Below are 27732 nucleotides of genomic sequence, written 5' to 3'. Positions count from 1 at the left end.
TCTAAAATGACGGCTCACAAGTACAACCGTCGTTCGGAGAACGTGCACTGTCGTTTGGGGAACGTGCTTATGAGATGCGAATTTGTCAAATGTCTAGTCTTGATTTGAATGATGTGATGGTGATGGGACTAATATATATCTCTCTTTTGTAGGTTATGCACGCGGTGTAGTAATCGATAGGAGCACAAAATGAAGGTGGGGGTCCGGGATGTGCACAACTGCCGAGACTCGGGGCGTGTCTCCTCTTTTTGCTATATTCTCGATATTCAAATTGTAATAGCATAGGACTTTGCAAAATTCTATTTGAACTTGTGTTAAACGAACTTATATATTTTTCTTTTATTTGGCAAAACTATTAAACGTCTTCTTTATGATTATCGAGATTGCACACTTTTTAAAACCCGAACAAACAAGAAATAACAACTAATGCAAGGCAATATTGGATCGACTATGGTTCAAATAGGGCGGGTGTTGCATTTCATTTTTGCAATGGACTTTTTATTAGATTTACTTTTTCTTTTTTAAATTACTATAAGATTATTAACTGATAATATTTTATTTTAGAGGTATAAAAAGTTTAACATTTTAAAAATGTAAAAAAAGTTTAATATTTTATAAATACCGACGTTTAAATGGGTAGATCGTGATGCTACAACTGACTACACTTACAATAATCAAATGACTATATAATTATATATTATTAGTAAGTACTTCCTCCGTTCCACAAGAATATGCATACTTTCATTTTTAGTCTGTCCCACAAGAATATACACTTTTAAATTTTGGAATTCTTCTCTCTAATGAGATGTGACACATTCTCCACTAACAATAATTTATTTACTTTTTCTCTCTACCTCTATTCTACTTTACCAATTTTGTATTAAAATTCGTGCTGAACCCAAAATGCATATTCTTTAAGGACGAAGGGAGTTTTATTTTATAGCATCGTGTAATTAAATTGAGAATTATATAGCAATATTCAATGTGAATTGATGACATTATTTGGTATGCAATCAAAAATCATTTCACAACTAACCAATTGAGAAAATCCACGATGAGAATGAATACATAATCATGTATTACTCCCTCCGTCACATAAGAGTATGCATTATTTTACTTTTAGTCCGTTCCATAAGAGCATTAGCAGTGGTGACCCTTCTCCGGAGCCCATCTTCATTTTCTCTTGCGACGTCAGCAGGCTCATCCTCGAGTCTATCTCCCTGCAATGAGAGCATATCTTAGAGTCTATCTCAGAACCCATCTAATTTCCACATCATCATTATTTCTAATGTTTTTCACTTTTAATTATTTGTGTAATTAAAAGACAAGACAAAGAATAAATTTCATTTAAAAACAAAATAAAACATAAATAAAAATCCTACATTTAAAAAACAAAAAAAATTAAGATAAAGATGGAAAACATAAAAAGCAACGGAAGCATAGCCTCAGACGCACTCGGGTTCCGGCTCGTCCTCCCCGACACGACCCATTAACCCTATGAATTTGGGGCAATCCTTCAGTTGCAGATATATTTCCCAGTACTTGAACCCTCTCGCATTGCCGTTTAATGAGGCTCGTTTCACGCATGTGTTCTGTGATAAAACTACACCAAATTCTGTAATCTAACGTCTAATTTTGAGCCAGGTGTGTATGAAAGTTCGCCATATTCAAAGAATGAACTGATCAATTGGGCGGACGAACAGATCAAGAGAAGGAGTCTAATTGCTGCGCAAACGGCTCAAGTTAGATCAAATGGCATGCAGCAGGAGCACCCGATTAGAAGATTGAGCATCACTCAAGAAAAATCCCCACGGGCGAAGGGTAAAGAAGACTTTTCAAAGGACAGTTGCCCTAGGGATCAAGACCTCACGTCTCCCTATAAATGAAAATAGACAAGGAGGAAGGAGGCAACTTCCAATTGGTGACACTCAGTAGACTTCAGCTCTCTTATAGGGCTGAAATGGGGGCACCTAATACTCCAAACTCCTGATTTCCGTAGCATACACACTTAGTTTTTGTTTAGTTTAGTCTATTAGTGGTTTTGTGTTGGTTTTTATCACTTTAATCCTTTGGTTCTACTATTCTGCTTCGAGAAGAGGCGATGGAACAATTTCTGTTTTGTTTTGTCTATTTTCAGTTTATGCTTGATGTGACAGACTCTTGATGTTTAGATTCAGTAAATTTAGTGTTATGATTTTAAATTTTTGTTGAGATGTTCTATTTCCCATGCTTGAATTCTCTGATCTACTTTTGATTTTTGATTTATGATGCATATCTTAGCTCAAATGTTTGTTACGGTTTGAATTGGTTGGATCTGAGCTTTCGATTTATGTTTTCGTCTAGTTGTGAAGAAAATTATGGATAAGCTGTTTTAGGGTGTTTAGATCGGATAGCTGATTTGTGATTTCTGCATGATCATGGGTTAGTTTTTTTATTTACGTAGGTGCAATTTAGTTTTTAGGAGTAGATTTAAATTTACAAGTTGTTATGATTGTCTCGTGTGCGTAATTGTTCATATCTGATTTTGCTATGTTTTTCATGTTGATTTCATGAAGAAGATGAAATTGATAGAAAAGTTTTACTTTATTGTACGTTTTGCAGTAGACTGACAGTCGTCACTTTATTCTGTTTGTCCATTTCAGGAAAGTTCAGCATGAGTTGATCAAGTAGATTTTAGTTTAAGTTTTAGCGAATGGATCAGTTTAGTTAGTTTAGTCTCTCAAGTCAAGTAGTATAACTTAACCCACTAGAAAGCGTGGCCGCAGCCATTCCCATTCGTGTCCGCAACAAATGTAAAACACATCGTCTCTGTGGGATCGATCCTTACTTCCCTATACTAGTTAATAGTATTGTAGGTTAAGGTTTTGAAACGCTTCTGAGCTCCTCTATTCATCTCACTCAAGCCGGATCAAGTCAAGTTGATCAGTCTGAATCTCCACTGGACCTATTCACCGGCATTCGCAGGTAGAAGGCACACATTTGGCCAGCTGGATCAGTTTCACAATATAACTTGAGCAATCCACAACGATAAGAAGAAAAGAGAAGATGGAGCGAGAAGAGAAGTGAGCTTTCACCATTGTAGAAATCGTGAAATTTAGCACACTCTTACACCATGCGTTTCCAATGCTTGCGTAGATCGTCGGGCTGGTGTGTCGAGGCCCCTGTGGCTTTACTTGCTTATCTTTTCATGATACGCCCCCAGAAACCGCCCTCGCGATTGTTGGAAACAATCGGGTCCTCAGAGATCTCTATCCAACAATGAGCAAGAACAATTGACTCCTCTATTGAGTAAGTACTCCTCATCCGCCCAGCCTTAGACGTCTGCCCGACTATCTCCTTCTTCCTCTTCATGTCAGGCAACTCGTTGCTGAAGTCCATATCACCGTAGAAAGAAGTAATAGATTTGAAATTAAGATTGGAAAGAGATGAATGTGAATTGATGGGGAATGATGTATATATAGTAGATTAAAAATTGAATTACATTTTAAAAAAAATAAGAAAAGGGGATATCGGCTCCATCATCGGCCCGAGCCCCCGCAATGGAGGCCCATCTCAGGGCCGATATGAGCTTCGGCTCAGGCGATGCAGCGGCTCTGATGCGGAGGCGATGGGGCATGGAAATAGGCCCTCTCTCCACAATGGTGATCTTTGAGGGTCTATGTGGTGGCTGATCGCTCGGCCCTTGCGATCAATCACCACTGCTAATGCTGTAAGAGTATACACTTTCTAATTTCGAAAAGTCTTCTCTCAATGAGGTGGGACCCATTATCAACTAACTATACTCAATTACTAGTATTTCTTTTTATCTCTGTTACTTTATCAATTATACTCCCTCCGTCCCGACTAAAATGATACATTTCATAGTCGGCACGAGATTTTATGAGTTGTTGGTTAATGTGGTTAATTGGAGAGAGAAAGTTACCAAAAATATAAATGTGTCATCTTGGTTGGGACAAAGTAAAAAGGAAAGTGTGTCATTTTTGGAACGGAGGGAGTAATTAAAACCTATACCAAACCAATAGTTCATACTCTTGTGGGACGGAATGAGTATTAATATTGTGGCTGATGACATTTATAATAGTTAAATGAGTACATGTAAGTATTATAAATAACACTAAAATTTAATATTATTATACTCCCTCCGTCATATAATAGATGTCACACTTTCCTTTTTAGTTTGTCTAACAAAAGATATCACATTTCTATTTTTGGAAAAAGTTCTCTTTCACATAAATATAAAAATTATATTTTCTCTCTCCATTTAACACACAAAACAAAAATTCCTAAAATCTTTTGTCGTCCTACAAGTATGACATCTTTTATGGGACGGAGGGAGTAGTGCATTAAATTAGATATGTATTCCATAAAAGTCAAGGTCAGTCTCTAGTCAGAGCATCAGGAGGAAAAAGATAAATTCAGGTTATAACGGCTCTTTCTATTGGAGAACACGTATTTAAGAAGATGTAAATATTATTAATTATTTTCTTTACTTCTTAGTTACACTTTACTTCTTAGTTACCTCATCTATTCGAGATGCTTTCATTAGATACTCCCTTCATTTTATAGTAGTGGATGCATTTCTTTTCGGCACGGAGATGAAGAAAAAGGTGTATAATGTATTAAACGAAAGGATAATAAAGTAGAAGAGAGGAAAAAGTAGAGGGAATACAGTAAGAGAGAGGGAAAGTGTTGACTTTTACTAAAAAAAGGAAATGACTCATCTACTATGGAACGTACTAAAATGACAAAATGACTCTACTACTATGGAATGAAAGAAATATTATTAATAACGCTAAATTTCTTCATATCACCACTTGTGCAATGCACAGACGAAACATATAATGATATTATGATTATTAATAGATTAAATACTACTCCTATTGATAAATTAAACAAAATACTGTTAGGCCATGTTTGGTTGGCGGGAAAGTAAAGTTGGCAAGGAAAATGATTCCTGGGAAAATAATTCCCGGGAATATGATTTCTAATAACTTTACTTTCCCGTGTTTGGAAAATATCAAGATTTGAAAGTATATATTTGATTTAAACACTAAACTAAAAATATACTTATCATTTTTTATTTATAAAAAATAATAATACATATTATTTAATAAATTATTAATTACAAATTATAATAATTATCTTATTTTATTTATTATTACGATGGATAGTCTAAATATGGATTATACATCATAATATATAATAATATAATAATAAATAAGATTATTATTATTATTATCATTATATTTACATAATTTTTAATTGAATAAATTTTATAATTTAAAATTTCACTACAAGTTTATTGTTAATTACTAATTTATAAATTAATAATTATTATATTATTATAATTATATTTAAGTATTTAATAAATTATTATTATTAATATGATAATAAAAATAAAAATAAATATTAATAATATAGTTATAATTATGATAATTTAAATTATAGTTATTTATTATCCTGAAATTAAGTATGGTTTATACTTTTAAATTATTTTTAAAATATTCTAATAAATAATAATAATAATAATAATAATAATAATAATAATAATAATAATAATAATAATAATAATAATGATGATGATGATGATGATGATGATGATGATGATGATGATGATGATGATGATGATAATAATAATAATAATAATAATAATAATAATAATAATAATAAATTGTATTATATTGCATTAAATATGTAAGAATCCTACAACTGGGAAAAAGAATACCTAAGAAAAGTTAGGATTCAGAATCCTGAAAAATTGTACTAACTTTCCTTGTTTCAGGATTTTGATTACTTTCCCAGTTTGATTAAAAACGGAAACAAACACAGGAATTTAAAATTTAAGGAATCAGATTACTTTCCCAGACAGAATTCTGGCAACCAAACATGGCCTTAAAGAATAATACACAAATTTTATAATAAAACAATAGACATATAAATTAGTGAAACTATGAAACACAAATATAATTAAGAATAATGTTTTTACATAAGATCCAAGAAATACTGACATTTGACATATTGTCATAGATGGGCTGGCTGTGCATAACATCAGTGTTAAACCCTACTCTAAATTCCAAAACTATACTTCTCCGTACATACAAACAGACCTATATAAATATTGAGTAATAAAGAATTTATTTCCTCTGCTGCTGCTGCTGCATATTTTATTGATTGGTAAAATTCACTAGTGTCTTCAAAAATGGATATTGTTTGGGATGATTTTATCGATTCTTCTTGCCTAATTAGGATTTATTGAGACTTGCCTAATCTGATCTGTTTTTCTGGACTTTATGAGGATATTATGGACTGGAACTAGTCGTTGTAATTTTGGTTTGATCGTTGTAATTTATTTGTTTGATTACTCTAATTCTTATATTTCTGATTGATTGCATCATCAAAAGCTTCATTTGCCAGTGTATTCAATGTTTCTATAATGAGTATTTGATTATGGCTTGATCGTTGTAATGCTGCTTCAAAATTAAATTAGTAAATATTCACTCAAAATATTAAATTGAATCAACTTGGTCCTAAGTAAATAACCTTATACTTTGCTTGATCAACCCATTTAGTTTGCATGATTCCTAGTCATTTACTATCCACTTGGGGATGCTGATCTGCAAACTAATCAATCTATTATGCCTTCCCTCTAAAACAACTTATTTTCTGCCAGTTTCATGTAATGCAAATATGCAATGGGCTTCTTGTGATGCACACTTCATATGTAAAACAATGAAATAGTAAGTGCAACCTGCTGCTCAAAATTAATAGAGTTTGTGAAATTTGGTTGATAGGAATATTTTGATTTTTCCACAAGGCTGTGATGTCTGCAATCATCTCTCTTTGTTTCTTTGTGTTGCAAATCATGAAAAGCTTCTTCCAGGTATGGCACTTTATTGTGGTAATGCATAGAAACATTAGTTTGTTGATTTGCAACTTGCATGACTTGTTTCATCTATGAACAGGGTGGAGTCATTATGAATAAAGATCCAAAAAAGTCCAAATATTCTGGTATTTATTCAATCATTATAATTTATATCTCTACCACCAAAACCTTGAAATTGACGCATTTGATCAAAACTTGAAGATACCTTGCATCGGTTTTGGAAGAATCCCACGATTCTACACGACCGGCTACAAGGGAAAGAATCCCACGATGATCCTCGAGGCCGTAGCTGATTACCGGCTGCGGATTTGGCATGCGTATTTTGGGATAGCCGGTTCGAACAACGACCTTAACGTCCTCAACTCGTCTCCACTTTTCAACGAGCAGTGCCAGGTGTCGGTCCGACCATCAGTTTTGTCGCCAACGGCAACCGGCATGATATGAGCTACTACTTGGCGGATGGGATATACCCTAGGTGACCCGTCTTTGTGAAGACGATCCGATGCGCATCAGATGAGAGGAAGGCTCGGCGCGCAAGGACGTGGAGCGCGCATTTGGTGTGCTCCAGTCTCGATGGGCGGCAGTTAGGGGTCCAACGCGTTTGTGGCATGTCGACTGCATTGCTGATATAATGTACGCCTGTATTATCATGCACAACATGATTGTCGAAGATGAAGGTCTACAACTGACTAGTTGGACCAACGACGATAATGAAGCCGGTCCAAGCCACGGCGTGGCCTCCCCCAACGTACGGAGTGGGGTACCTCACGATGAAGCCGGCCACCTTTAAGCACATGCCGACATGTGCCTAACGGAGGCTCATATTCGACTCAAAAAGATTTAATTGAAAAGTTATGGGCGCGGAGGACTGCACGGCGTTAGTTTTTTTTAATTATGTAATTTTTTTTAATTAATGTATTTTTTAAAATTAATGTACTTTTTTTAATTAATGTACTTTTTTTAATTATGTAATTTTTTTTAATTAATGTACTTTTAAAATTTGTAATAATATTATTGAATTTTCTCGTATCTGTGTCGTAAATTTAATTCCGTATTTTGTGTGATTGTTAATTATTTGTTTTATATAATTTTGAGTGATGTGACTAGGCTATGGCTGGGCTATTTGGTTGTTTTGATGATGTGGCAGGAGGATTTTTAGTATTGATAATGTGACAGGAGGAGTTTGTGGCTTGACTATGGTTGAACTATTGCTGAGCTATTCCTATTATGGATTACCTTAACGCTACTTGCATGGAAAGAGTAGATCGACCTTTTCGTTCCTCTTGCCTGTCAGTATCGGAGGGAACGTGTATTTAACGGATGTTGAAAAGATTTGTCAGCGTTTTGTGGAAGAAGAAGGTAGGACAGCTATTAGAGGATAAAGCTAGATGGTCTAGGTATTGTGTGCATCTTTCTGATTCTACTATTCATCATAATCTTCTTTTCTGGGAACACACTCTTTTAAATATTCTTTAAGTAAGCTTCTTTTTTATTCAAAAGCAGTACTTTGCATCATATAGGTTAATCATTTTAAATATTATTTCTCATCAAATCTAATACACTACTTTACTTAATTGGGCTTGATTTATATCGTCAGGCACCAATATATTTTTTAAGTGTAGCATTTATTCTTTGCAATTAGATCTTGAAAAGGTGTATCCAATATCCATTCATAATTGAGTCAGTCTGTGAACAAGTGGATATCCTTAGCTTTTGTAGGTAAATATCCCATTGAACTAGAAGTACTATATTAAGGTCGAAAGAAAATCCCATGTACTATTTCTTAATTATATTTTCCCTGGAGTGGATGACAGCTGTAGCATCCTTGCCGTAAGTTTTTTCTGAAATTGACCCGTTCCATATTAATAGAGTCAAGTTACATAGTAATAGAGTAATTTCCCTTTTTAGTTAAAGTCAACACATTTTTCTACACCTACTTTACTCTCTTTTACTTTTTTCTCTCTTCGTCTCTCTACCTTTTTCATTTTCCAATTTATTCTGTCTTTACTTAACTCACCTAAAGAAATAATAGGGAGAAGATTTTTGGTTTATTTACTGAATGATAATTACAACGTTTGATACAATATTTGTAGGCATAGAATATATTCCTATATGGTAATCCTTGATTATAGGGATCCCATCTACCTTAGGTAACAAATTACAATCAAATCATAGCAAATTATTCTCCCAATCTTCTGCCCAAATCTTCGGTATCTTCTAACACTCCCCCTCAAGTTAAGTGAGGGGATTTCCAACACTTAACTTGCCTAATACTTCTCTGAATATCTTTGCATTCACGGCCTTTGTCAATATGTCAGCCAACTGGTCCTCGGACTTGACAAATGGCAGTTCGACAATTTTGGCTTCGATGTTATCTTTTATAAAGTGTCGGTCTACTTCCACATGCTTAGTTCTATCATGCTGAACTGGGTTTTCTGAAATACTGATTGCAGCTTTGTTGTCACAAAACAACCTGCAAGGCTGTGATGAGTAGAGACCAAGTTCTGTCATGAGTCTCTTTAACCACAATACTTCTGTGAGGCCACTTTTTATGCCACGAAACTCCGCTTCTGTACTTGATAAAGCGACCACCTTCTGTTTCTTGCTTCGCCAAGTGACAAGATTCCCCCTACAAAGGTGAAGTACCCGGCAGTTGATTTTCTATCATTCGGGTTCCCTGCCCAATCTGCATCAGTAAACCCATGTACCTCCAAGTGACCGTGCTTCTCAAATAGCACTCCATGGTCTGTCGTTCCTTTCAAGTACCTGACAATTCTTATGGCTGCTTCCCAATGATCCTCCTGCGGTGAGTGCATAAACTGGCTGACCACACCCACAACATATGCTATGTCTGGACGAGTGTGTGAAAGATAGATCAGTTTACCTACCAAACGCTGATATCTCCCCCTGTCGGTAAGTTTCCCTCCCTCACGGATTTGCAATTCATGATTCTGCACCATTGGGGTGTCGACTGGCTTGCAGTCTATCATTCCAACTTCCGCAAGTAAATCGAGCACGTACTTTTTCTGGTTTATGAAGATTCCCCGGTTCGACCTTAGGACTTCAATGCCCAAGAAGTACTTGAGGAGACCTAGGTCCTTCATCTCGAACTCTGTGAACAAGTTCTTCCTCAATTCGCCTATCTCCTCCTCATCATCCCCTGTAATAATCATGTCGTCGACATAAATGATGAGACACGTAATTCTTCCATCATTCTTGAGAAATAGTGTATGATCCGAGTTGCTCTGCTTGTACCCATATTTTTTCATCACCTCTGTAAATCTGCCGAACCACGCCCTCGGGGACTGCTTTAGTCCATACAACGTTCTTTTCAACTGGCATACTTCTCCATTTCGAAACTCTTCAGTGAACCTTGGAGGAGGGACCATAAACACTGGTTTTGGCAGCTCACCGTGTAGGAAAGCATTTGTGACATCAAACTGGTGGAGGGGCCAGTCTCTGTTGGCCGCAATTGAGAATAGCACTCGTACGGTATTAATTTTTGCCACTGGGGAGAAAGTCTCGGCATAATCGACTCCATAGGTTTGGGTATATCCCTTAGCCACTAGTCGAGCTTTATATCGATCAATCGATCCATCTGGCCTTCGTTTGATCGTGAACACCCATCTACACCCCACAGCCTTTACTCCTTCGGGTAGCTTTCCTTTCACCCAAGTCTCATTTCTCATCAATGCTCTCATTTCAGTGTGCATAGCTTCTCTCCAATGTTTGCTTTTCATTGCTTCTTCGGCACTTTGTGGGATCTCTTCGTCTTCATACAAAGCTGCCTCAAATGCTCGGGCCATCTTACTTAAGTTGCCTTGAACAAAGTTTGTCACTCCATATCTGCTTTTCTTGCCGATCTTCTCCGGAGAGTATCTCTTTGGAGGAACACCTCGATTACTCCGTGGAGAAAGAATATATCTACCCGTATCACCGTCTATGGCATTCTCCTTTGTGTCTGCATTGTTAGTATCAACTGCAGTATTTTCCTCTGAGATTGGTTCCGGACATACCTCGGATATCGGTTGAGGAAGATCGGATGAGCGCGGTTGAGGAGACTCTAGAGAGGCCTGCTCGGCGGAAGTGACAATTGTCTCAGGTGGATCCTCAATTGAGAGGCTTGGAAGTGGTACAGACCATCTTAGACAGTCCTCATGAGTACTTTTAGGGTCACTGTCAGTTCTCTCCCCCTGACTACTAAGGTGGTGTGCGTAAAAGAATTCGGTTTCTAGGAAGTCACAATTGATGGTAGTGATGATCTTCCTAGTGTTTGGATCATAGCATCGGTACCCTTTTTGATTAACCGCGTACCCCACGAAGACACATTTAGTTGCGCATGGGGAAAATTTCGTTCTCTCATGTTTGGGAATGTGAACGTAAACAGTACATCCAAAGACCTTTGGTGGCATGCTGAGAGATTCTGGTATTTGGGCTTGTTGGGAAAGGACATCGAGGGGTGTTTTGGTGTTTAGGATCTTAGTGGGTAGTCTGTTCATTAGGTAGACGGAGGTTGCAACAGCTTCGGGCCAAAGATTTTTTGGGATATGGGATTCGATCATAAGGGCACGGGTCATTTCAAGGATGGTTCGGTTTTTTCTTTCAGCGACCCCATTTTGTTCGGGTGTATAGGCACAGGAGGTTTGGTGAAGGAGACCCCTTTTTGTTAAGAATTCGGACATATTGTTATTAACGAACTCCCTCCCATTATCTGAACGAAGGATTTTAATGGTTGTGTGGAATTGGTGTGTATCATATGGAAAAATAGGATGAATTTGTCAACCACTTCGGATTTATGTTTTAAAAAATAGATCCAGGTCATTCTCGTGCAGTAATCAATGAAAGTCACAAAATACCTAAATCCACTACCCCCAATCACAGGTGCAGGTCCCCACACATCAACATGCACTAAATCAAACATAAATTTCATACGAGTATCTGTAGGTTTAAAAGACTGTCTGTGGCTCTTGGCCAAAACGCAAGTTTCACAAGAAAAATCCTTAGGTAAAGAAAAATTTGGGAACAAAAGTTTAAAGTAACCATGAGACGGATGTCATAGTCTTCTGTGCCATAGCCAAGCCTCCTTTCTCGTGGATCCGTGAGCCAGCATCGCACTGCCATGTTGAGCTACCCCATCCACATAGTAGAGTCCTTGATTCTCAGTGCCACGCCCAATGATCCTCCTCGTCCGAATATCCTGTAGAATGCAGAAATTTGGATGCATTAGTAAGGTACAATTCAGTTCCCTTGTTACATGGCTTACTGACATGAGTCGTTGAGACAGGCTAGGAACAAATAAACAATTTGACAATCGAAGAGTAGGGGAAATTTTTATGGTTCCCTCCCCCGCTACTGTAATTAATTCCCCATTGGCTGTCCTAATGTAGGTTTTAGTAACCTCCTCAAAATTGCTAAAATCAGATCTCTCTGGAGTCATAGTGTCTGTGGCACCACAATCAAAAATCCATCCCTTCCTATCAACATTATTGGCATTTCGTACAGAGAGAGCAGCTGAAATATGCATTAATGGTGAAAACTTATTATGCGTGGGAATATGCATGCTAGAGGAGTAAAATTCGGATTTTTTAAGACTTCTGGGGGTTATTCTGCAATTCTCTAAATCTGGGGGTTCGCATTTGGGATTATGAATATGGGTAGGACTTAATTGCATGTTATCTATTTCTGGGGAACTCAATTGCAATAAATCAGAAAATCTAGGGTTTGGTCTAAGACCAAACCCGATACCTCCTGAAGCGGCGCCCCCATTCCATTTTTGTGCTCCCGTCCTCTCTACAAAGTTTCCGACCCGAACCCCGCCGTTTCCGCCGCCACCGCCATTGTCGCCGGCGTATTCTTGCTGGGTTCCTTGATTTGGGCCTTCTGTCGGTCCTTCTCTGGGCTGATTTTGCGGGTTCCCCTGTCTCAGCCCCATCTCACTAACTCCGAAGGCGGCGAGCTTCATCTGGGCTCGGCTTTCTGCTTCTCGTCCCACCACTCCGGGAATCCCACCCTGAGAAAGCACGTATCCCTTGTGTGCTTGTTCTTCCCGCAATGAGAACACCAAAGTTTGGATTTGTCGATCCTTCCTCCGGCTTGGTGACTGGAACCGGTAGGTGGCGGTCTCGGTGGGCCTCGGTTGGTTGGACGGTCTTTCTGTGCTCCGAACCCACACCTGATTTCTCCCGATGATGCATCGGCGCTACCAACGCGTGGTCTTCGAAGGCTTTGGAGGACGCCGGTGGCATGATTTTCAATTGAGCCGCCTCCCTCTGGACTCTCCCGTATGCCTCTTCGACTGAGGGATATGGCTCCTCTTTTAGGATGTCCCTGCGAATCGTGTCATATTCCGGATTGAGCCCGGTGAGGAGTTTGAATAATCTGGTGGTGTTCGAGAATTCCCGGAATTGCTTGACCCCCTTGTCGCAGCAATCGACCGGCTGTTTTCGACATCGATCCACATTGATCCACAATCCGTGGATTCGTCGGTAGTAGGTCTCGAGATCCAGATTTCCTTGGCGAAGCGCAATAGCTTTGTCCTCCAGATCGTATATGAGATACGAGTCCTTCTTGCCTTCGAACGTCACGGCGAGATTGTCCCATATCGCCTTCGCTGTTTGGTGGTGAGCGAAGTCGGCTATTATGTCGGTTTCGACGTTGTCGATGATCCACGAGAACACGACAAGATCCGTTTCCTCCCACTTGGTATACCCGGGATCCTCCGGTCCTGGGGGCAGATCTCTGATATGAGAATATCCTCCTCGGCTTCCTATCGCGACTTTCATTAGTCGAGCCCACAAAGGATAGTTCTTTCCATTCAATTTGAATGCAACAGTAACATGTTTGCTTGTTTTCATCCGTGATGTCTTGACTTTGGGTTTGTTGTCTCCCTCTGAGTCTGAATCTGACATTTTTGTGTGTAGGGAATTGCTATGGATTGGTATTGCTTTTGGTTGGCTATGGATTGAATTCAGCCTTTCTGGCCGAGATTGGTATGTTTTTGGCTATGATGAAGCTTTTCTGAGCCAGATTTTACTCTGCTCTGATGCCATGAAGAAATAATAGGGAGAAGATTTTTGGTTTATTTACTGAATGATAATTACAACGTTTGATACAATATTTGTAGGCATAGAATATATTCCTATATGGTAATCCTTGATTATAGGGATCCCATCTACCTTAGGTAACAAATTACAATCAAATCATAGCAAATTATTCTCCCAATCTTCTGCCAAAATCTTCGGTATCTTCTAACATCACCTAACACAATTTTTCTTAATCTCCGTGGAAAAGAAACGCTTCCATTAATATGGAACGGGATGGAGTAGTATTTTGTTCCTATATTTGACAATTTCTGCGAGCTGTTTTCTTTTCACTTGATCACTATCCCGTGGTGTAATACCAGCTAAGTATTTACATCTTCCCATCAATTTTCAGTTTCTGTGCTTTCTGGTTGGGTATGTCACGGGAAAAAAAGTTGTTGTGAAGCAATTTTTCATAGAAAAGGAGGTGAAATCTACACTTGTGATGGATTCTTTCTTTGTATAGTGGTTTGAAAGGTGTTGAAGGTCAGAATAAGAGTAAGAAGAGCAAGGGCAAGTATTTAGAGGTAGAAGACTTACCTATTCCTATAGTTGGCATGGAGAAAGATACATTCATTTTGGTTGATGATGCATTGCTATTGCTCGAGCGGGCAGCTATGGAGCCTTTACCTCCAAAGGATGAGAAGGGACCCCAAAACCCTACTATTTGTCCAACTATTTGTGTTTCTGTAGCCATTTCTTAATTTGTTTCAGTGAGTTGCTTTATTTATAGCTGCTACTATTCTGAATGTTAGGAACATCAATTTTATGTTCACAACCTTTTTTTGTTACAGTTTCTTATTTTTTATTCTGTTTTTCTAGGATGGGACTGTAGGAGAGGAGTTCAGCAACGAATCTATTGAACGTGAAGAGAGGCTTACTGAATGCGGTCGCCAAACTATTGAGATATTTGTCTTAGCCCACATTACACTATGCTTGCCCAATGACTAGTTTGCAATTCGTCGCCTACTTTTTACTTTATGTTAATGTTCAAGTAGTATTGCTGTTTCGTTTGATCATCGTTTGCTCTTGTTGTTGCTGTTACAGTAAAATTGAGGTTGCATACCAAGAGGATGTTGATGTTGTCTTGAAGAAGTAAGAAGAACTCATCCGTGAAGAGGAGGCATGGCTTGGTGAAATAGAGAAAAAATCCAGGCGAGTAGTAAAAAAGAAACAGGTTTGTTAAGTTATTACTTGGTGATTGCCGGCGATGCCATTGTGGGTGTGGGTGTGGTGAGATTTTTCAATTATTTTGTTTAACTCAAAAATTAATACACCTTTATAACTTTTTCCCATCCTTTTTACTTCATATCTCTTTCAATCCATATCATTTTCACGTTAAAAAATTTATAACCTTTTCAAGAACCTTGATCCACACTAGGAAATGAATGATTTCACCTCCAATAGTAACTAGGTCCACAGTAGCACCACGGACTAGTAAACCGACTCCCCATATATTGTTTCACCTCATCTGATAACGGGTCGAATGATAGTTCTTTTGAGACGGAAGGGGCAAACATTGATGACTATGAAATCATTACAATGGAGACGTCAACAAGTCATGGAAAGGGGGAAGGGCAAGAAAACCAGAGGGGCGGCGCTGAGAAAACTATTACCTATGAAGAGGAGCCGCTGAGGTTGGACAATTTATAAGGGATGAATCAAAATGAAAAATTGTGACGAATAATGAGGGACGGATGGAGTATGTAATTATATTCACCATCCTAATCCAGTTGAAAAATGATTTTTTTCACTCAGTGTAGTCTCTAAACATGCACTTCATTTATCCTACCATAAACGAATTGTATTCCTTTTAGGATATCCCACATAAAGTGAACCATTTACTTTTTTTTTTTGCAAAATATAACATAAATACTTTTTTTGCTTTATCTTCTCTTCATTATCTATTTTATTACTCCATCTGTCCCACAATAGGAATTATGGACATGAGTTTTAAGAAAAGTAAAGAATAGTGAGTTGAAAAGTTAGGGGAATATGAGGAATGGATCTCCTGCTGTTTTAAAAACACAGCAAGGGCTGCTGTGGAACTAAACGCAGCAAATATCACTCAAAATGCAGCTTCACCTCCCTTTTTATCACTGCTGCAGCTTACAAGCACAACACCCAAATTAGTGGTGCTTCTGTAATTTTCATAATATAATATTTATGTTTATTGTATTGAATATATCATTATTCAAATTTTTAAATTGAAAGGCGTTGCTGTGTGGGCTACAAATGGTGTATCATTATTTTCCTTTATATTAGGATTTGTTTTGTAATAAATGGAGTAGTACGATTATTTTATCACTATTCATGTTTCAAATAGAAGGGAAGCTGCGTTTTTGAGCGATATTTGCTACGCTTAGTTCCACCGCAGCCTCTGCTGTGTTTTTAACACGACATGAATCCATTCCCTGAAAAAGTTTACTTTTTTATATTGATTTTATAATAATTTGAAAGTGAAGTGAGTTATGGATTGTGGGACATACTTACTATTAATAGTAAAAAGTGAAATGTGACTCTTATTGTGGAACGAACTGAAATCGCAAATGTAACTCTTATTGTGAAACGGAGGGACTATCTTTTACATCATATACTACTTTATAAATTTTGTAATTATACTCACCGTCCTAATCCAATAAAAATGATTTCTTTCTCTCATTGCAGTCTTAGCATATGTGCTCCATTTGTTCTACCATGGACTCATATTTCGATATCCCACCTAAAGTAAACCATTTCCTTTATTGGAAAAATATAACTAAATTATTTTCTCTAACTTTATCACCTGTTTACTCTCTCTTAGTCATCTAGTACTTTATTTCTGTTCACTTAACTCTCTAAAATGGCTGCTAAAAAAACGTTTCGCTTATGCCGAGATGGAGAAAGTATAATAATATTAATACTCTTCCGTTTCAAAGAAGATGACCCCTTCCTTTGGTGGCACGAGAATTTATGCAATATAGTTTTGTGTTAAGTGGAGAGAGTAAAGTAAAATAGAGAAATAAAGTAGAGATAAACGTACTTCTATTTTTAATAATGAGTCATTTTGCTTGGGACGAACCAAAAAAGGAATATGGATCATCTTCGATGGGATGAGGGAGTACTAGTTAGTTACTTGAAATGTTTAAAATCTCTAAATGTAACTTGTTATACTAAATGATATTTGCCGCAATCGAACATTATAAACAACATTAATAATATTAGTGATAGTGGCATGTAATAAAACCTTTAGATAGTGAAATGAAAAAAGATTATTATTGACCACCAAATTTATTTTTAGATATATAATCAAAATTGTTGCTAATATATGAATATCTTTTAGTTAATGAAAAATTATTTCTCTTTATCTATCCATTAACATTACTTTTTTAACGCCGACGCTGGAGTTCTGAGACTCTCTACACATGTTTATATATTTTACTTTAGCAACAAAAATTTTGGTCGTTTTCACAATGTAAATATTCTTTAACACTTCGTGCTTCTATATATTGAATGTGTTTTCACATCCATATGCATATGATTGAATTCGAACAAAAAAAGGAACTCTTCAAGTAAATCTCACCTAGATCCGCAGTGCATACAAAGTTTAGACTTCATGCGATCCAGGACAGAGACCAGCACTGAGGTCGACCATGGCGGCCAAAGGTTTCTGGTTTCAACACCAATCAATCTCACGTAAGGCTTGGCCTTAGGTGCTTCCATCGTTGTACCTTCTCCTTTGCCCTCATGCCACCGCCTTCGTCTCTTCCTTGTTTCTCTTTCTCCCCCTCACTTCCACTACAACACTTGGCTGTTGCACCGCCGCATTCGTCTTTTCACTTTACTGCTACGCCATTGTCTTCGTCACTTCCACTCACCTCTCTTTAGTGATTAAATAAATAGTAATAATTAATGCTCTGAAATCATGACAGAATACGAACGACATAATCTGAAATTGAGGATTCAATGAAAGTAACGACTAATTTAATTTAAAAGTTATTCTCTCTTTAACTACGTACATATAATTCCACAACATTAAAACACAGTTACTAAAAGGTTTATAACAACTTTGTCACCTAATTTAACAAATTTAAAAACAAATTTTCAGTATGCTTATTTAGACCATTCTATCTTGTTTAGAAATAGAATACTCACGCTAACATAGTAAAAAAACCCTAAAATGTGAGCCGATCACACTCACTCACTCTTTCACCAGTCAGAATAAAGCAAATTTCAAAAATAATACTTAGAAATGTATTTAATCAAACCAAAAAAGCTCCATCCCTTTTCAAAAAGTGATGATATATCTCATATATTATAATATTGTAGTGAGAGATCATGAAACTCATATTTGTCGAAATGAATTGTTGAATTTAAAATTTTTAGTGTGTGTTGATCAATTTTCTATGTTATTATTATGAAAAGTGAAACCCTACTCCAAAATTATATTACAACACACACAAACAAGAAATTACTAATATATAAACAAGTGTAATAAAAATTGTGAGAAATTGATTTCCTTCGCTTCTGCTCTTAGCTGCTGCTTTTTTCTTTTACCTGCGACCTCTCTAATCTCTCTTGACTACTCATTCGCCTAATTATTCAACAAAGCTTCCTTCTTTCTTAATTAAGGTCTGTTTATGCCGCTCGATCTGAATTGCACAATTTTGTTATCTTCTCTCGCGTGTATTTTACTGGTTTTTATGTTTTGATTTGGTTTTCTATATTACATTTTTTCTGGATTTTGAATTAGGGTTTGGGGGTTACTGATATTGATTATGAGTATTACAGGATGTTAATGGTTTCTGAGGTGGTTTGTGAGTGTATCGTGTTTTCAGTTGGAAGTCGAGGATTGCTGGAATTTTTATTGATTGGTAAAATTCACTAGGGTCTTGTGCAATGGATATTGTTTGGGAAGATTTTCTCGATTCTTCTTACTGTTTTTGGTTGGGTTTGGATGATAGGATTTAGGGTTTATTGAGACTTGCCTCATCTGATCTGTGCTTTTTGGACTTTATGAGGATATTAAGGATTGGAATTTGTGTGTCGCCCGTTGAAATTTTGGTTTGATCGTTGTATCAATTTGTTTGATTACTATAATTCTTATATGTCAGATGGATTGCTTCATTTCCAGTGTATTCAATGTTTCTATAATGAGTATTTGATTATGTATAATCATCTGGTCACTTGCCAATTGATTTAATCTTATCGTATACACAGCTAGCTCTTATCTGTTCTGAAATGAGCTTTAGTGTATATAAGCAGGTGACATAGAGGAAGTGTGCTGGATATTGAGGAGTGGGAGAAATGGCTGGAGTTGCAATTGAGGAGGGCGGAGCTGGAAGATCATTTGAAGGGGTTTCAACTGGGAAACAGCAGCCACGATGTCAGACTGGGGAAGCATTAGCTGAATGGAGGTCTTTAGAGCAGGTTGAAAATGGGAGTCCATCTACTTCTCCCCCTTACTGGGACAGTGACGGCGATGATGATGGAGGTGTGCCATTTCTTTATGTTGTATATTTCCTGGCAACCTGAATTCATCATCTTTCTTCTGTGCTCTTGGCGATTGATGATAGGAAATGCATGATATTGGTTGAAGATTGCACACTCTGATCTGTCTGCAACATCTCTATATTCCTTCTGTTTCATGTTTCCAAAGTCTGTTCATTTAATTAAGCTCAGGGATTGAAGGAGAGTAGGAGACCTTTAATGAATCATCGATATCTGAGAGAATATAAGTTGAAACTAAAGTTACATCATAGATGTAAGCAAGAAGAATCCAAAAATATATACAGCTTTTTGTACAAGAGAAATTCCAATATTTGTATTTTACATACACTACCTATTTTTCGTCCAAGGAGAAAGAGAGAGAAAAAAGAAAAACAGAAATAATTTAACCTTCCATGGGTTGGGATGTGGCGACACTAGTTGTGGATCTGGGGATAGCCATTTATTCAGTAACTGCTCTCCATTTAACATTGTGTGGAGAGATCTCTTTGCTAAAAAGTATGCAGAATTCCTTTCAGATTTTGAAGCTGCACAATTTGAGCTATTTATAACTGCAATCTATTGAACGTTTGATTTTTGGATACTGATATCATCTTTATCATTCATTTGTTCAATAAAAAGTCTCTAACCTTGCAACGCTTATTTTGTCACTCATCATGCTGCAGGACCAAAGCCATCCGACTTATATGGAAAGTATACTTGGAAGATTGATAAATTTTCTCAAATCAACAAAAGAGAACTTCGTAGCAATGCATTTGAAGTTGGAGGCTACAAATGGTATGGTCTCCTGTCAATTTTCCTTCTGCCATTGCAGTGCGTAAAGATTCTCAGTCAGCTGTATTATCTGACCTGTTGACTTCAGAGTCATTGTTATGACATTATTATTTAAGCTGATTTTGTGGACCAGGTTAGATTTTAAGCTTTTATGCAAAAAACAATTTATTTTATGCAACAGTAATTATATTAATCCATTATGAGGCATCTGAACCTTTGTTTATGTCAGTAAACTTGGTTGGCGTCCTTTATAGACTTCTAGCTGGAGTATAATACATTAAAGAAGGAGCTAAATATCCTAATTCTTTTGTGTGTTTCTTTATTTATATATAATTTTAAACTCCTTTTTGAGAGTTCAAATGTGTTTCCAGAGGCTTTGGCAGATATGAGTATGGGTATGGCTTTTTCCATCGGCAATTCTTCTCTTCTTCAAAATCAAATACTAGTAAATATTCACCCAAGGAATTAAATTGAATCAATTTGGTCCTAATTAATTATCCTTATAGTTTGCTTGATCAACCCATTTAGTTTGTACAGTTCCTAGTCATTTACTATCCTTTTGGGAGTGTTGATCACTTGATCTGCAAACTATTATGCCTTCCCTCTAAAACTACTTATTTTCTGTCAGTTTTATGTAATGCAAATATGCAATGGGCTTCTTGTGATGCACACTGCATATGTAAAACAATGAAATAGTCAAGTGTTGAACCTGCTGCTCATAATTAATAGATTTTGTGAAATTTGGTTGATAGGTATATTTTGATTTATCCACAAGGCTGTGATGTCTGCAATCATCTCTCTTTGTTTCTTTGTGTTGCAAATCATGACAAGCTTCTTCCTGGTATGGCACATTACAGTGGTAATTCATAGAAACATTAGTTTGTTGATTTTGGCAACTTGCATGACTTGGTTTCATCGATGAATAGGGTGGAGTCATTTTTCCCAGTTCACAATTGCTGTTGTGAATAAAGATCCAAAAAAGTCCAAATATTCTGGTATTTATTCAATTATTATAATTTATATCTCTACCACCAAAACCTTGAAATTGACGCATTTGATCAAAACTTGAAGATACGTTGCATCGTTTTTGGAAGAAGGAACATGACTGGGGATGGAAGAAATTTATGGAGCTATCAAAGGTGCTGGATGGGTTTATTGATGCTGATACTTTGATAATTAAAGCTCAAGTTCAGGTTATCAGGTATAATATCCATCTCTCGTCTTTCAATATTTATTGCATTATATAGTTTTTTGATAAGTAAGAAATCAAGAGATGAAAGTCGATCTGTTCATGTTCTGTGAATAAGAGATTTTTCTGGGAATGCTTAATATGACAGTCGCTTGAGCTTTGCTTATGTAAAAGCACAACTATTTGAGTTTCTTAACAAATTCAGGCTATTCACTATGCATTACTCACTATCAATGTGAGCATTTCCTTCGATAAATGTTTCACTCCAAGCATGTTTGGATTCTCCACTAAACTATTAGTAGCATATCTTTTTCTGCATGTAAACTGTAAAGCCAGTATTTTGTTTTTATCCAAAAAAGTTTTCAAATAAATTTCGGACTTATGTAAAGAATACAATTGAAACAATTGAAGAGGATATGGTAATATGGTGTAAAGCCAGTATTTTGTATTTCTCATAAAAGCTTTCAAATAAAATTTGGACTTGTGTAATGAACATGATAACTAGCTGCTTGCTTTTATCTTCTTTTCTTGCTTGCATATGTGAATGGTCTTGAACTTATCTGCATAACTTGGTTAATACATTTCACTGTAAACCTTAATGCTACTTGCAGGGAAAGAGCAGATCGACCTTTTCGTTGCCTTGACTGTCAGTATCGGAGAGAACTTATAAGAGTTTATTTAACGAACGTCGAACAGATTTGTCGGCGTTTTGTGGAAGAACGTAGGACAAAACTTGGAAAGCTACTAGAGGATAAAGCTAGATGGTCAAGGTATTGTGTTCATGTTTCTGATTCTTTCATAATCACTTTCTTTTCTAGGAACACACTGGTTTATATATTCTTTAATTGAGCTTCTTTTTTTATTCAAAAGCAGTACTTTGCATCTTATGTTGATAATTCTGTAATGGCATTGTAGATTTGTTGAACGGTAGCTTAAAATATAATTTCTCATTAAATCTTATACTTTACTTTTTCGGGCTTGAGATATATCTTCATGACATATATTCTCATATGCAAATGAAAATTTGGCTGTTGAAAACAAGTGGATATCCTGGAAGGACATTGATCTAAAAGTACTATATTAAGGTCAAAAGAAAATCCCATGTATTTCCTAATTATATTTCCTCTAGAGTGGATGAAAGCTTTAGTGTCCTTGCCATAATTTTTTTTCTGAAATTGATATCTCATATTTTGTTCCTAAATTGAAAATATCTGCGAGCTATTTTCTTTTCACTTGATCACTATCCAGTGGTGCGATACCAGCTAAGTTTTTACATCTTCCCATCAATTTTCAGTTTATGTGCTTTCTGGTTGGGTATGGACCAAAGTTCTCGTCGCCGTATGTCACGAGAGAAGTCAGAGTCCATTCTGAAAGTTGTTGTGAAGCAATTTTTCATAGAAAAGGAGGTGACATCTACACTTGTCATGGATTCTTTGTATAGTGGTTTGAAAGCTCTTGAAGGTCAGAATAAGGGTAAGAAGAGCAAGGGCAAGTATTTAGGGGTAGAAGACTTACCTATTCCTATAGTTGGCATGGAGAAAGATACATTCATTTTGGTTGATGATGTATTGCTATTGCTTGAGCGGGCTGCTATGGAGCCTTTACCTCCAAAGGATGAGAAGGGACCCCAAAACCGTACTAAGGTCTGGTTTTTATTGTCCAACTCTTTGTGCTTACCATAATCCGTAGCCATTTCTTAAAATTTTTCATTGAGTGCACGATTTAGCACTGCTACTATTCCGAATGTTGGCAACATCAATTATATGACCACCATCCTTGCCCCCGTCAATTATTTTTGTTGTTAATGCCTTTTTTCTCCTTCGATTTGGTTTTGAATTGTTTTCGATAAACATCTTCCACGACCTCTCTTTATGGACATTCTTATTTGGAATTCTGTTGTTTTAGGATGGGACTGTAGGAGAGGAGTTTAACAAAGATTCTATTGAACGTGATGAGAGGAGACTTACTGAATTGGGTCGCCGAACTATTGAGATATTTGTCTTAGCCCACATATTCAGGTAAAATATTCGATTATGCAATATGCACTATTGAGGAGTTTATGGCTCCTAAAACATCTGATATTTTGTTGAAGCTATATGCTTGAGTAGATTTTAGCACACAAAGATTTGTCTTGTCAATTTACTTGATTTTAGACTTGAGAGAAGCTGTGATTTTATGAAATATTACTGCGGCATCAACCTGCCTCTTCTTTATATGAAAAATGAGGGGGAGGATATTGGAGGTTTTAACTGGATAGTTTACTTTTAAATTTTTTTCCTTCACCGAGTAAAAAGTTCGCCATTTTCCCTGGTGTTTACTTTTTTTATTCACAGAGTAGATTGTTTGCTCCTTTATTACTTTATACTTGTTGCCCAATGGCTTGTTTGCAATTCATCTCCTACTTTTCTCTTTAAGTTCATCTATAGATAACATTAATTTTTAAGTATTTATTGCTGTTTCTATTTATTATTGTTTGCTCTTTGTTGCTATTACAGTAAAATTGAGGTTGCATACCAAGAGGCTGTTTCCTTGAAGAAGCAAGAAGAACTCATCCGTGAAGAGGAGGCAGCTTGGCTTGCTGAAATAGAGCAAAAATCCAGGCGAGGAATTGATAAGGAAAAGAAGTCTAAAAAGAAACAGGTTTGTTATGTCTCAGTTGTACATGGTGAGGACGTTCCCTTCCAGGGATGTTCAGGGAAAATTGCATGCATGAAGTAGTTTTGGTTTTATCTAACACTTGGAACGACAGATAATTCTCTTTTTTTTTTTTACGATTGAAAATGGTTATGAATCTTCATGCTCTGCCTCTCTTGACTTTTCTTTATCTGTATGCCATGTTCACTTTTCTTGTATTCACATTTTGTTAGTTATGTTTTCATGACACTCCATGATTTTCATTTCTACTGTTTTTGTTACTCTAAAATACTAGGGAGCATGTTGGAATTATTAAAACTTAAGAATGGGGTTAGGAACCATAACATACTGTCTGAGTGTCTGTCATGAACGCATTTTCAGGGAAAACAGAAAAAGAATAATCGAAAAGGAAAGGATAAAGTAAAGGATGACAAAACCAGCTGCACTGTCCACGACAAGATCGAGCAAGAAATAATAGAGATAGCTGCTGAGCCAGAAATTATACTTGAGAAAACCGAGGCAGTTGAAGATGCTTCTGATGCATCCGATTCTGTAGATGGTGTTTCTGAAATACTCCTACCAGATTCTGATGACACAGATGTCAGTCCTGTCAATTGGGTAACAGATACTTCTGAAGTGTACCCTCCCATAGAAGCGATTGGCAGTGCGACTAGTGGTCTTCCTGCTGTGCAGAATGTAACAGATGGAAAAGCTCTATCTGCAGTAGATGATAGCTCTTCAACTTGTTCCTCTGACTCTGTGCTTTCTGTTAGATCTGGGCCACAGAAAGGCAATTCTTGTTACGATAAAATTAAAAACCAAAAGTCACCGACCACGTAAATATTTCTGTCTACTTATTTCTGTATTTACGGCTATTTCATAGTTCTAGATGTGACATCTTAAATTCGTATTTCCAGAAGTAGGAACAACCACAGCAAGAAAACTTCTAGCACATGTGATTGGGTTAATGAAGAATTTAGGCAGCCATTTGACGCTGTTCAAGGTGCAAGGAATACAAATGATGCATCTCAATGTCCAAGTTCTGTTGACAATCTGTCCCAGGCTGCTAGCCGGTCTTTGCAGGAGAAGGTGAGGAACGGGAATGTGCATGAAGCAGGGAAAAAGGTGCATTTCTTATATTATACTCCCTCTTAACCACTAATAGTGTCCCAAAACCAATTTTAGCCTGTCCCATTATAATGTCTCAAATGAAAAATTGCCTATAAGTTGTCTTAAGTGGGGCCCCTTTTTATTTATCGCTTCAAAAACTGCATTCGTTGATTTCCATACCCAGAGCCTTTTGAGAATGTATTAATGTGACGGAGGTAGGAGTATTTTACTGCTATATCTTTTCTATTAAGTGGAAATATTAGATAAAGCTTGCACTGGAATCTTGTGTATAATATTTTCAACTCCATAATTGGTTTCATATGACATTACTGTGCATTGGTACATGTCTCTAGTTATCATACACATTTCCCTCCCTGCTTCAATACTTCTAGAAAATCATGATTGATCGGGTGCGTGATGTATCTATTTCATACTTCAATAAGTGAATTTTCAGCTACGCACAAAAGTTGCTGTGTCAAGGGGCTTACTCACTCGGTTATACTGTGCTACCTTTTTCAATATAATTGATGTTTTAGTTTGTTTTTTTTAGGTTGAAGAAACTGGTTCCATGCATAAAATTTCAAAAACTAAAGACGCCATCGAAGTTAAATCATGTGGGGATAGTGTTGCACATGTAACTTCCTCGCCCAAGAGCCCTTCAAATGGAACACCGTTAGTTGCTCCAGTGAGAGTGGATACGAAGAGCAATGCTCCAGTTGGTCAAGTCCTGGTCAAGAAACCATCTTCAGCTAGTCCTAAACAAACTGGTAACACTGTCCTTTCGGCAAATTTATCTCAAAATACTCTCTCACCGAAATTTGTACCACATAAGTTTGCTTCCTTAAGACCTGCTGACAAGCCTGCTGGACATCAAAAGCATGTCACAAATGAAAAGATTCCGACACAAGAAGTGATGGAGCCTTCCCCACAGAAGGTTGCAGCCTCAAAACCTGCTGAGAAACCCTCTGGATATCAGAAACCCGTTGGAATGGAAAAGCTTCCCTCACAGGAAGTGCCAGTCACATCCGACAAGCCCTCCATTCCGCCTATACCTGTAGTGTCAAGACCCTTGAGTGCCCCTCTAGTAGCTGGTCCTAGGCCTGTGGTTTCCATGGTTTCAATGGTGCAAACAGCACCTGTGCTGGCACGCTCAGTTAGTGCTGCTGGTCGGCTGGGCCCCGAAAGTACTGCATATGGAACACAGAGTTACCTTCCACAATCCTATCGAAATGCAATGATGGTTGGTCCTCTTGCTGGAAGTTCGTCTACCTATTCTCAGAATCATTCTGCCAGTTCAGTGGTAAATCCGTCACATTCTTACTCACAGGCACCCACACTTGGATCTGCACCTCTATTTTCACAGCACAGCTCCGATAGAATGGATACTAATCCGACCAAGCCTAGCCTGTCGTTCGGGATCTTGAATCACCATGATAATGTGTTGCAGAATGGGTCTCTCTGGATGGATCGCCCACAGAGGGGGGTGGACGGTAACAGAAATATACATGGTGATCATAATTCATTAGCAAATGATCTTCATGGTCTCGAATTGAATGGACCGATGCATAGCAGATCACAAGAACACCTCCCATCCGAGTATCCAGCCTGCACCTCGGGCCGCCTAAACCATCATGTACTGCCAGATGAATTCCCACACCTCGACATCATCAATGACTTGCTCGATGATGGTCATGGAGTTGGATTGGCGTCCAGAGCTAACTCTGATTATCAAATGTTCAGCAGTTCGCCCCATCACATCAACAGGCAGTATACCTTCCCCGGTGACCCCAGTATGTCTAGTGGGGCTGGCCTGTCAGCAAGTGCGTGCAGGTTCGACAGAACAAGAAGTTATCATGACGATGGTTACCAACACAGCTACGATGTTCCTGGGAGAAGTTACGACACACTCAAGGATGTGGTCTCACCTGCGAGTTCTCGGCCGTATGTGAATGGGCATGTCGATAGTTACATGGCGAGCCAGTGGCAGATGGGAAGTTCGGATGCACCGTTGTTGAGGAATATGGACAGTGATGGCTATCCTTATAATTTAGCACAGTATCAGAACCTCAGTGTAGGCATGAATGGCTATGCAGTATTCAGACCTTCATCAAATGGACTTTGAAAAGTTGGAAATTGAATGTGATGATGGCCTAAAACTCAGCTTGTACTACGAAAGAATTTATATCCAAGGGGAAGAAAAAAAGATGTGATGGTTTTTAGATTTGAAGTTGAGGTTGTAACCTTTATGTTAAAGATTATATCTTGTAAAGGGCTTTTTCTGCTTTTTTTTTCCCACAAATGTTAAGGTTCCTGAATAATGTTGGTCTTAGTTTTAGCATTTTCTTGAATTTGAATTCTTCCCATCATATATTGTCTTATTAGGGGAGAGAGAAATGTTGAAGCTATGGGAGATTGACGGCACTCCTCCAAGGGTTGGTTTAATACATGAAATTGAAATTATATAGAATTAAAGTGAATTGAATTTTAAACAATTGAAATCTAATTTGATTTCATTTTTTTTAGTAAAATAATTAAAGTGAATTGAATTTTAAACAATTGAAATCTAATTTGATTTC

At 37.2% G+C, this 27732-nt stretch overlaps 1 protein-coding gene across 3 annotated transcripts; it reads left to right on the top strand.

The window, feature by feature from the left end:
- Positions 1-18389: 18389 nt before the first annotated feature.
- On the top strand, positions 18390-27504 carry LOC121775194 (TNF receptor-associated factor homolog 1a-like). Of its 3 annotated transcripts, none has more exons than XM_042172225.1 (13): positions 18390-18573; positions 19207-19435; positions 20115-20226; positions 20976-21064; positions 21150-21218; positions 21295-21424; positions 22024-22182; positions 22707-23055; positions 23318-23430; positions 23908-24052; positions 24428-24882; positions 24964-25171; positions 25707-27504. In XM_042172225.1, exons 2-13 carry the CDS (start codon positions 19249-19251, stop codon positions 27276-27278), a joined length of 3588 nt encoding a protein of 1195 aa, XP_042028159.1. In that variant the 5' UTR covers positions 18390-18573; positions 19207-19248; the 3' UTR covers positions 27279-27504. The 3 variants fall into 3 exon arrangements, with proteins under 3 accessions (XP_042028159.1, XP_042028160.1, XP_042028161.1); XM_042172226.1 differs by having other exon boundaries at positions 19194-19435; XM_042172227.1 differs by lacking the exons at positions 18390-18573; positions 19207-19435; positions 20115-20226 and adding an exon at positions 20236-20356.
- Positions 27505-27732: the final 228 nt, after the last annotated feature.

This window comes from Salvia splendens, chromosome 17 (assembly GCF_004379255.2).
Source record: "Salvia splendens isolate huo1 chromosome 17, SspV2, whole genome shotgun sequence".
In the NCBI taxonomy this organism is placed as follows: Eukaryota; Viridiplantae; Streptophyta; class Magnoliopsida; order Lamiales; family Lamiaceae; genus Salvia; species Salvia splendens.
This window is presented reverse-complemented; position numbering and strand designations above follow the sequence as displayed.

What these genes read in the sequence shown, in the direction of transcription:
- LOC121775194 (XM_042172225.1), top strand. Translation starts at nt 19,249, where the DNA reads ATGGCTGGAGTTGCAATTGAGGAGGGCGGAGCTGGAAGATCATTTGAA. An exon ending in AAAAAAGTCCAAATATTCTG is followed by an intron (nt 21,219 to 21,294) that starts GTATTTATTCAA and finishes CAAAACTTGAAG; the next exon opens with ATACGTTGCATCGTTTTTGG. An exon ending in GACCCCAAAACCGTACTAAG is followed by an intron (nt 23,056 to 23,317) that starts GTCTGGTTTTTA and finishes CTGTTGTTTTAG; the next exon opens with GATGGGACTGTAGGAGAGGA.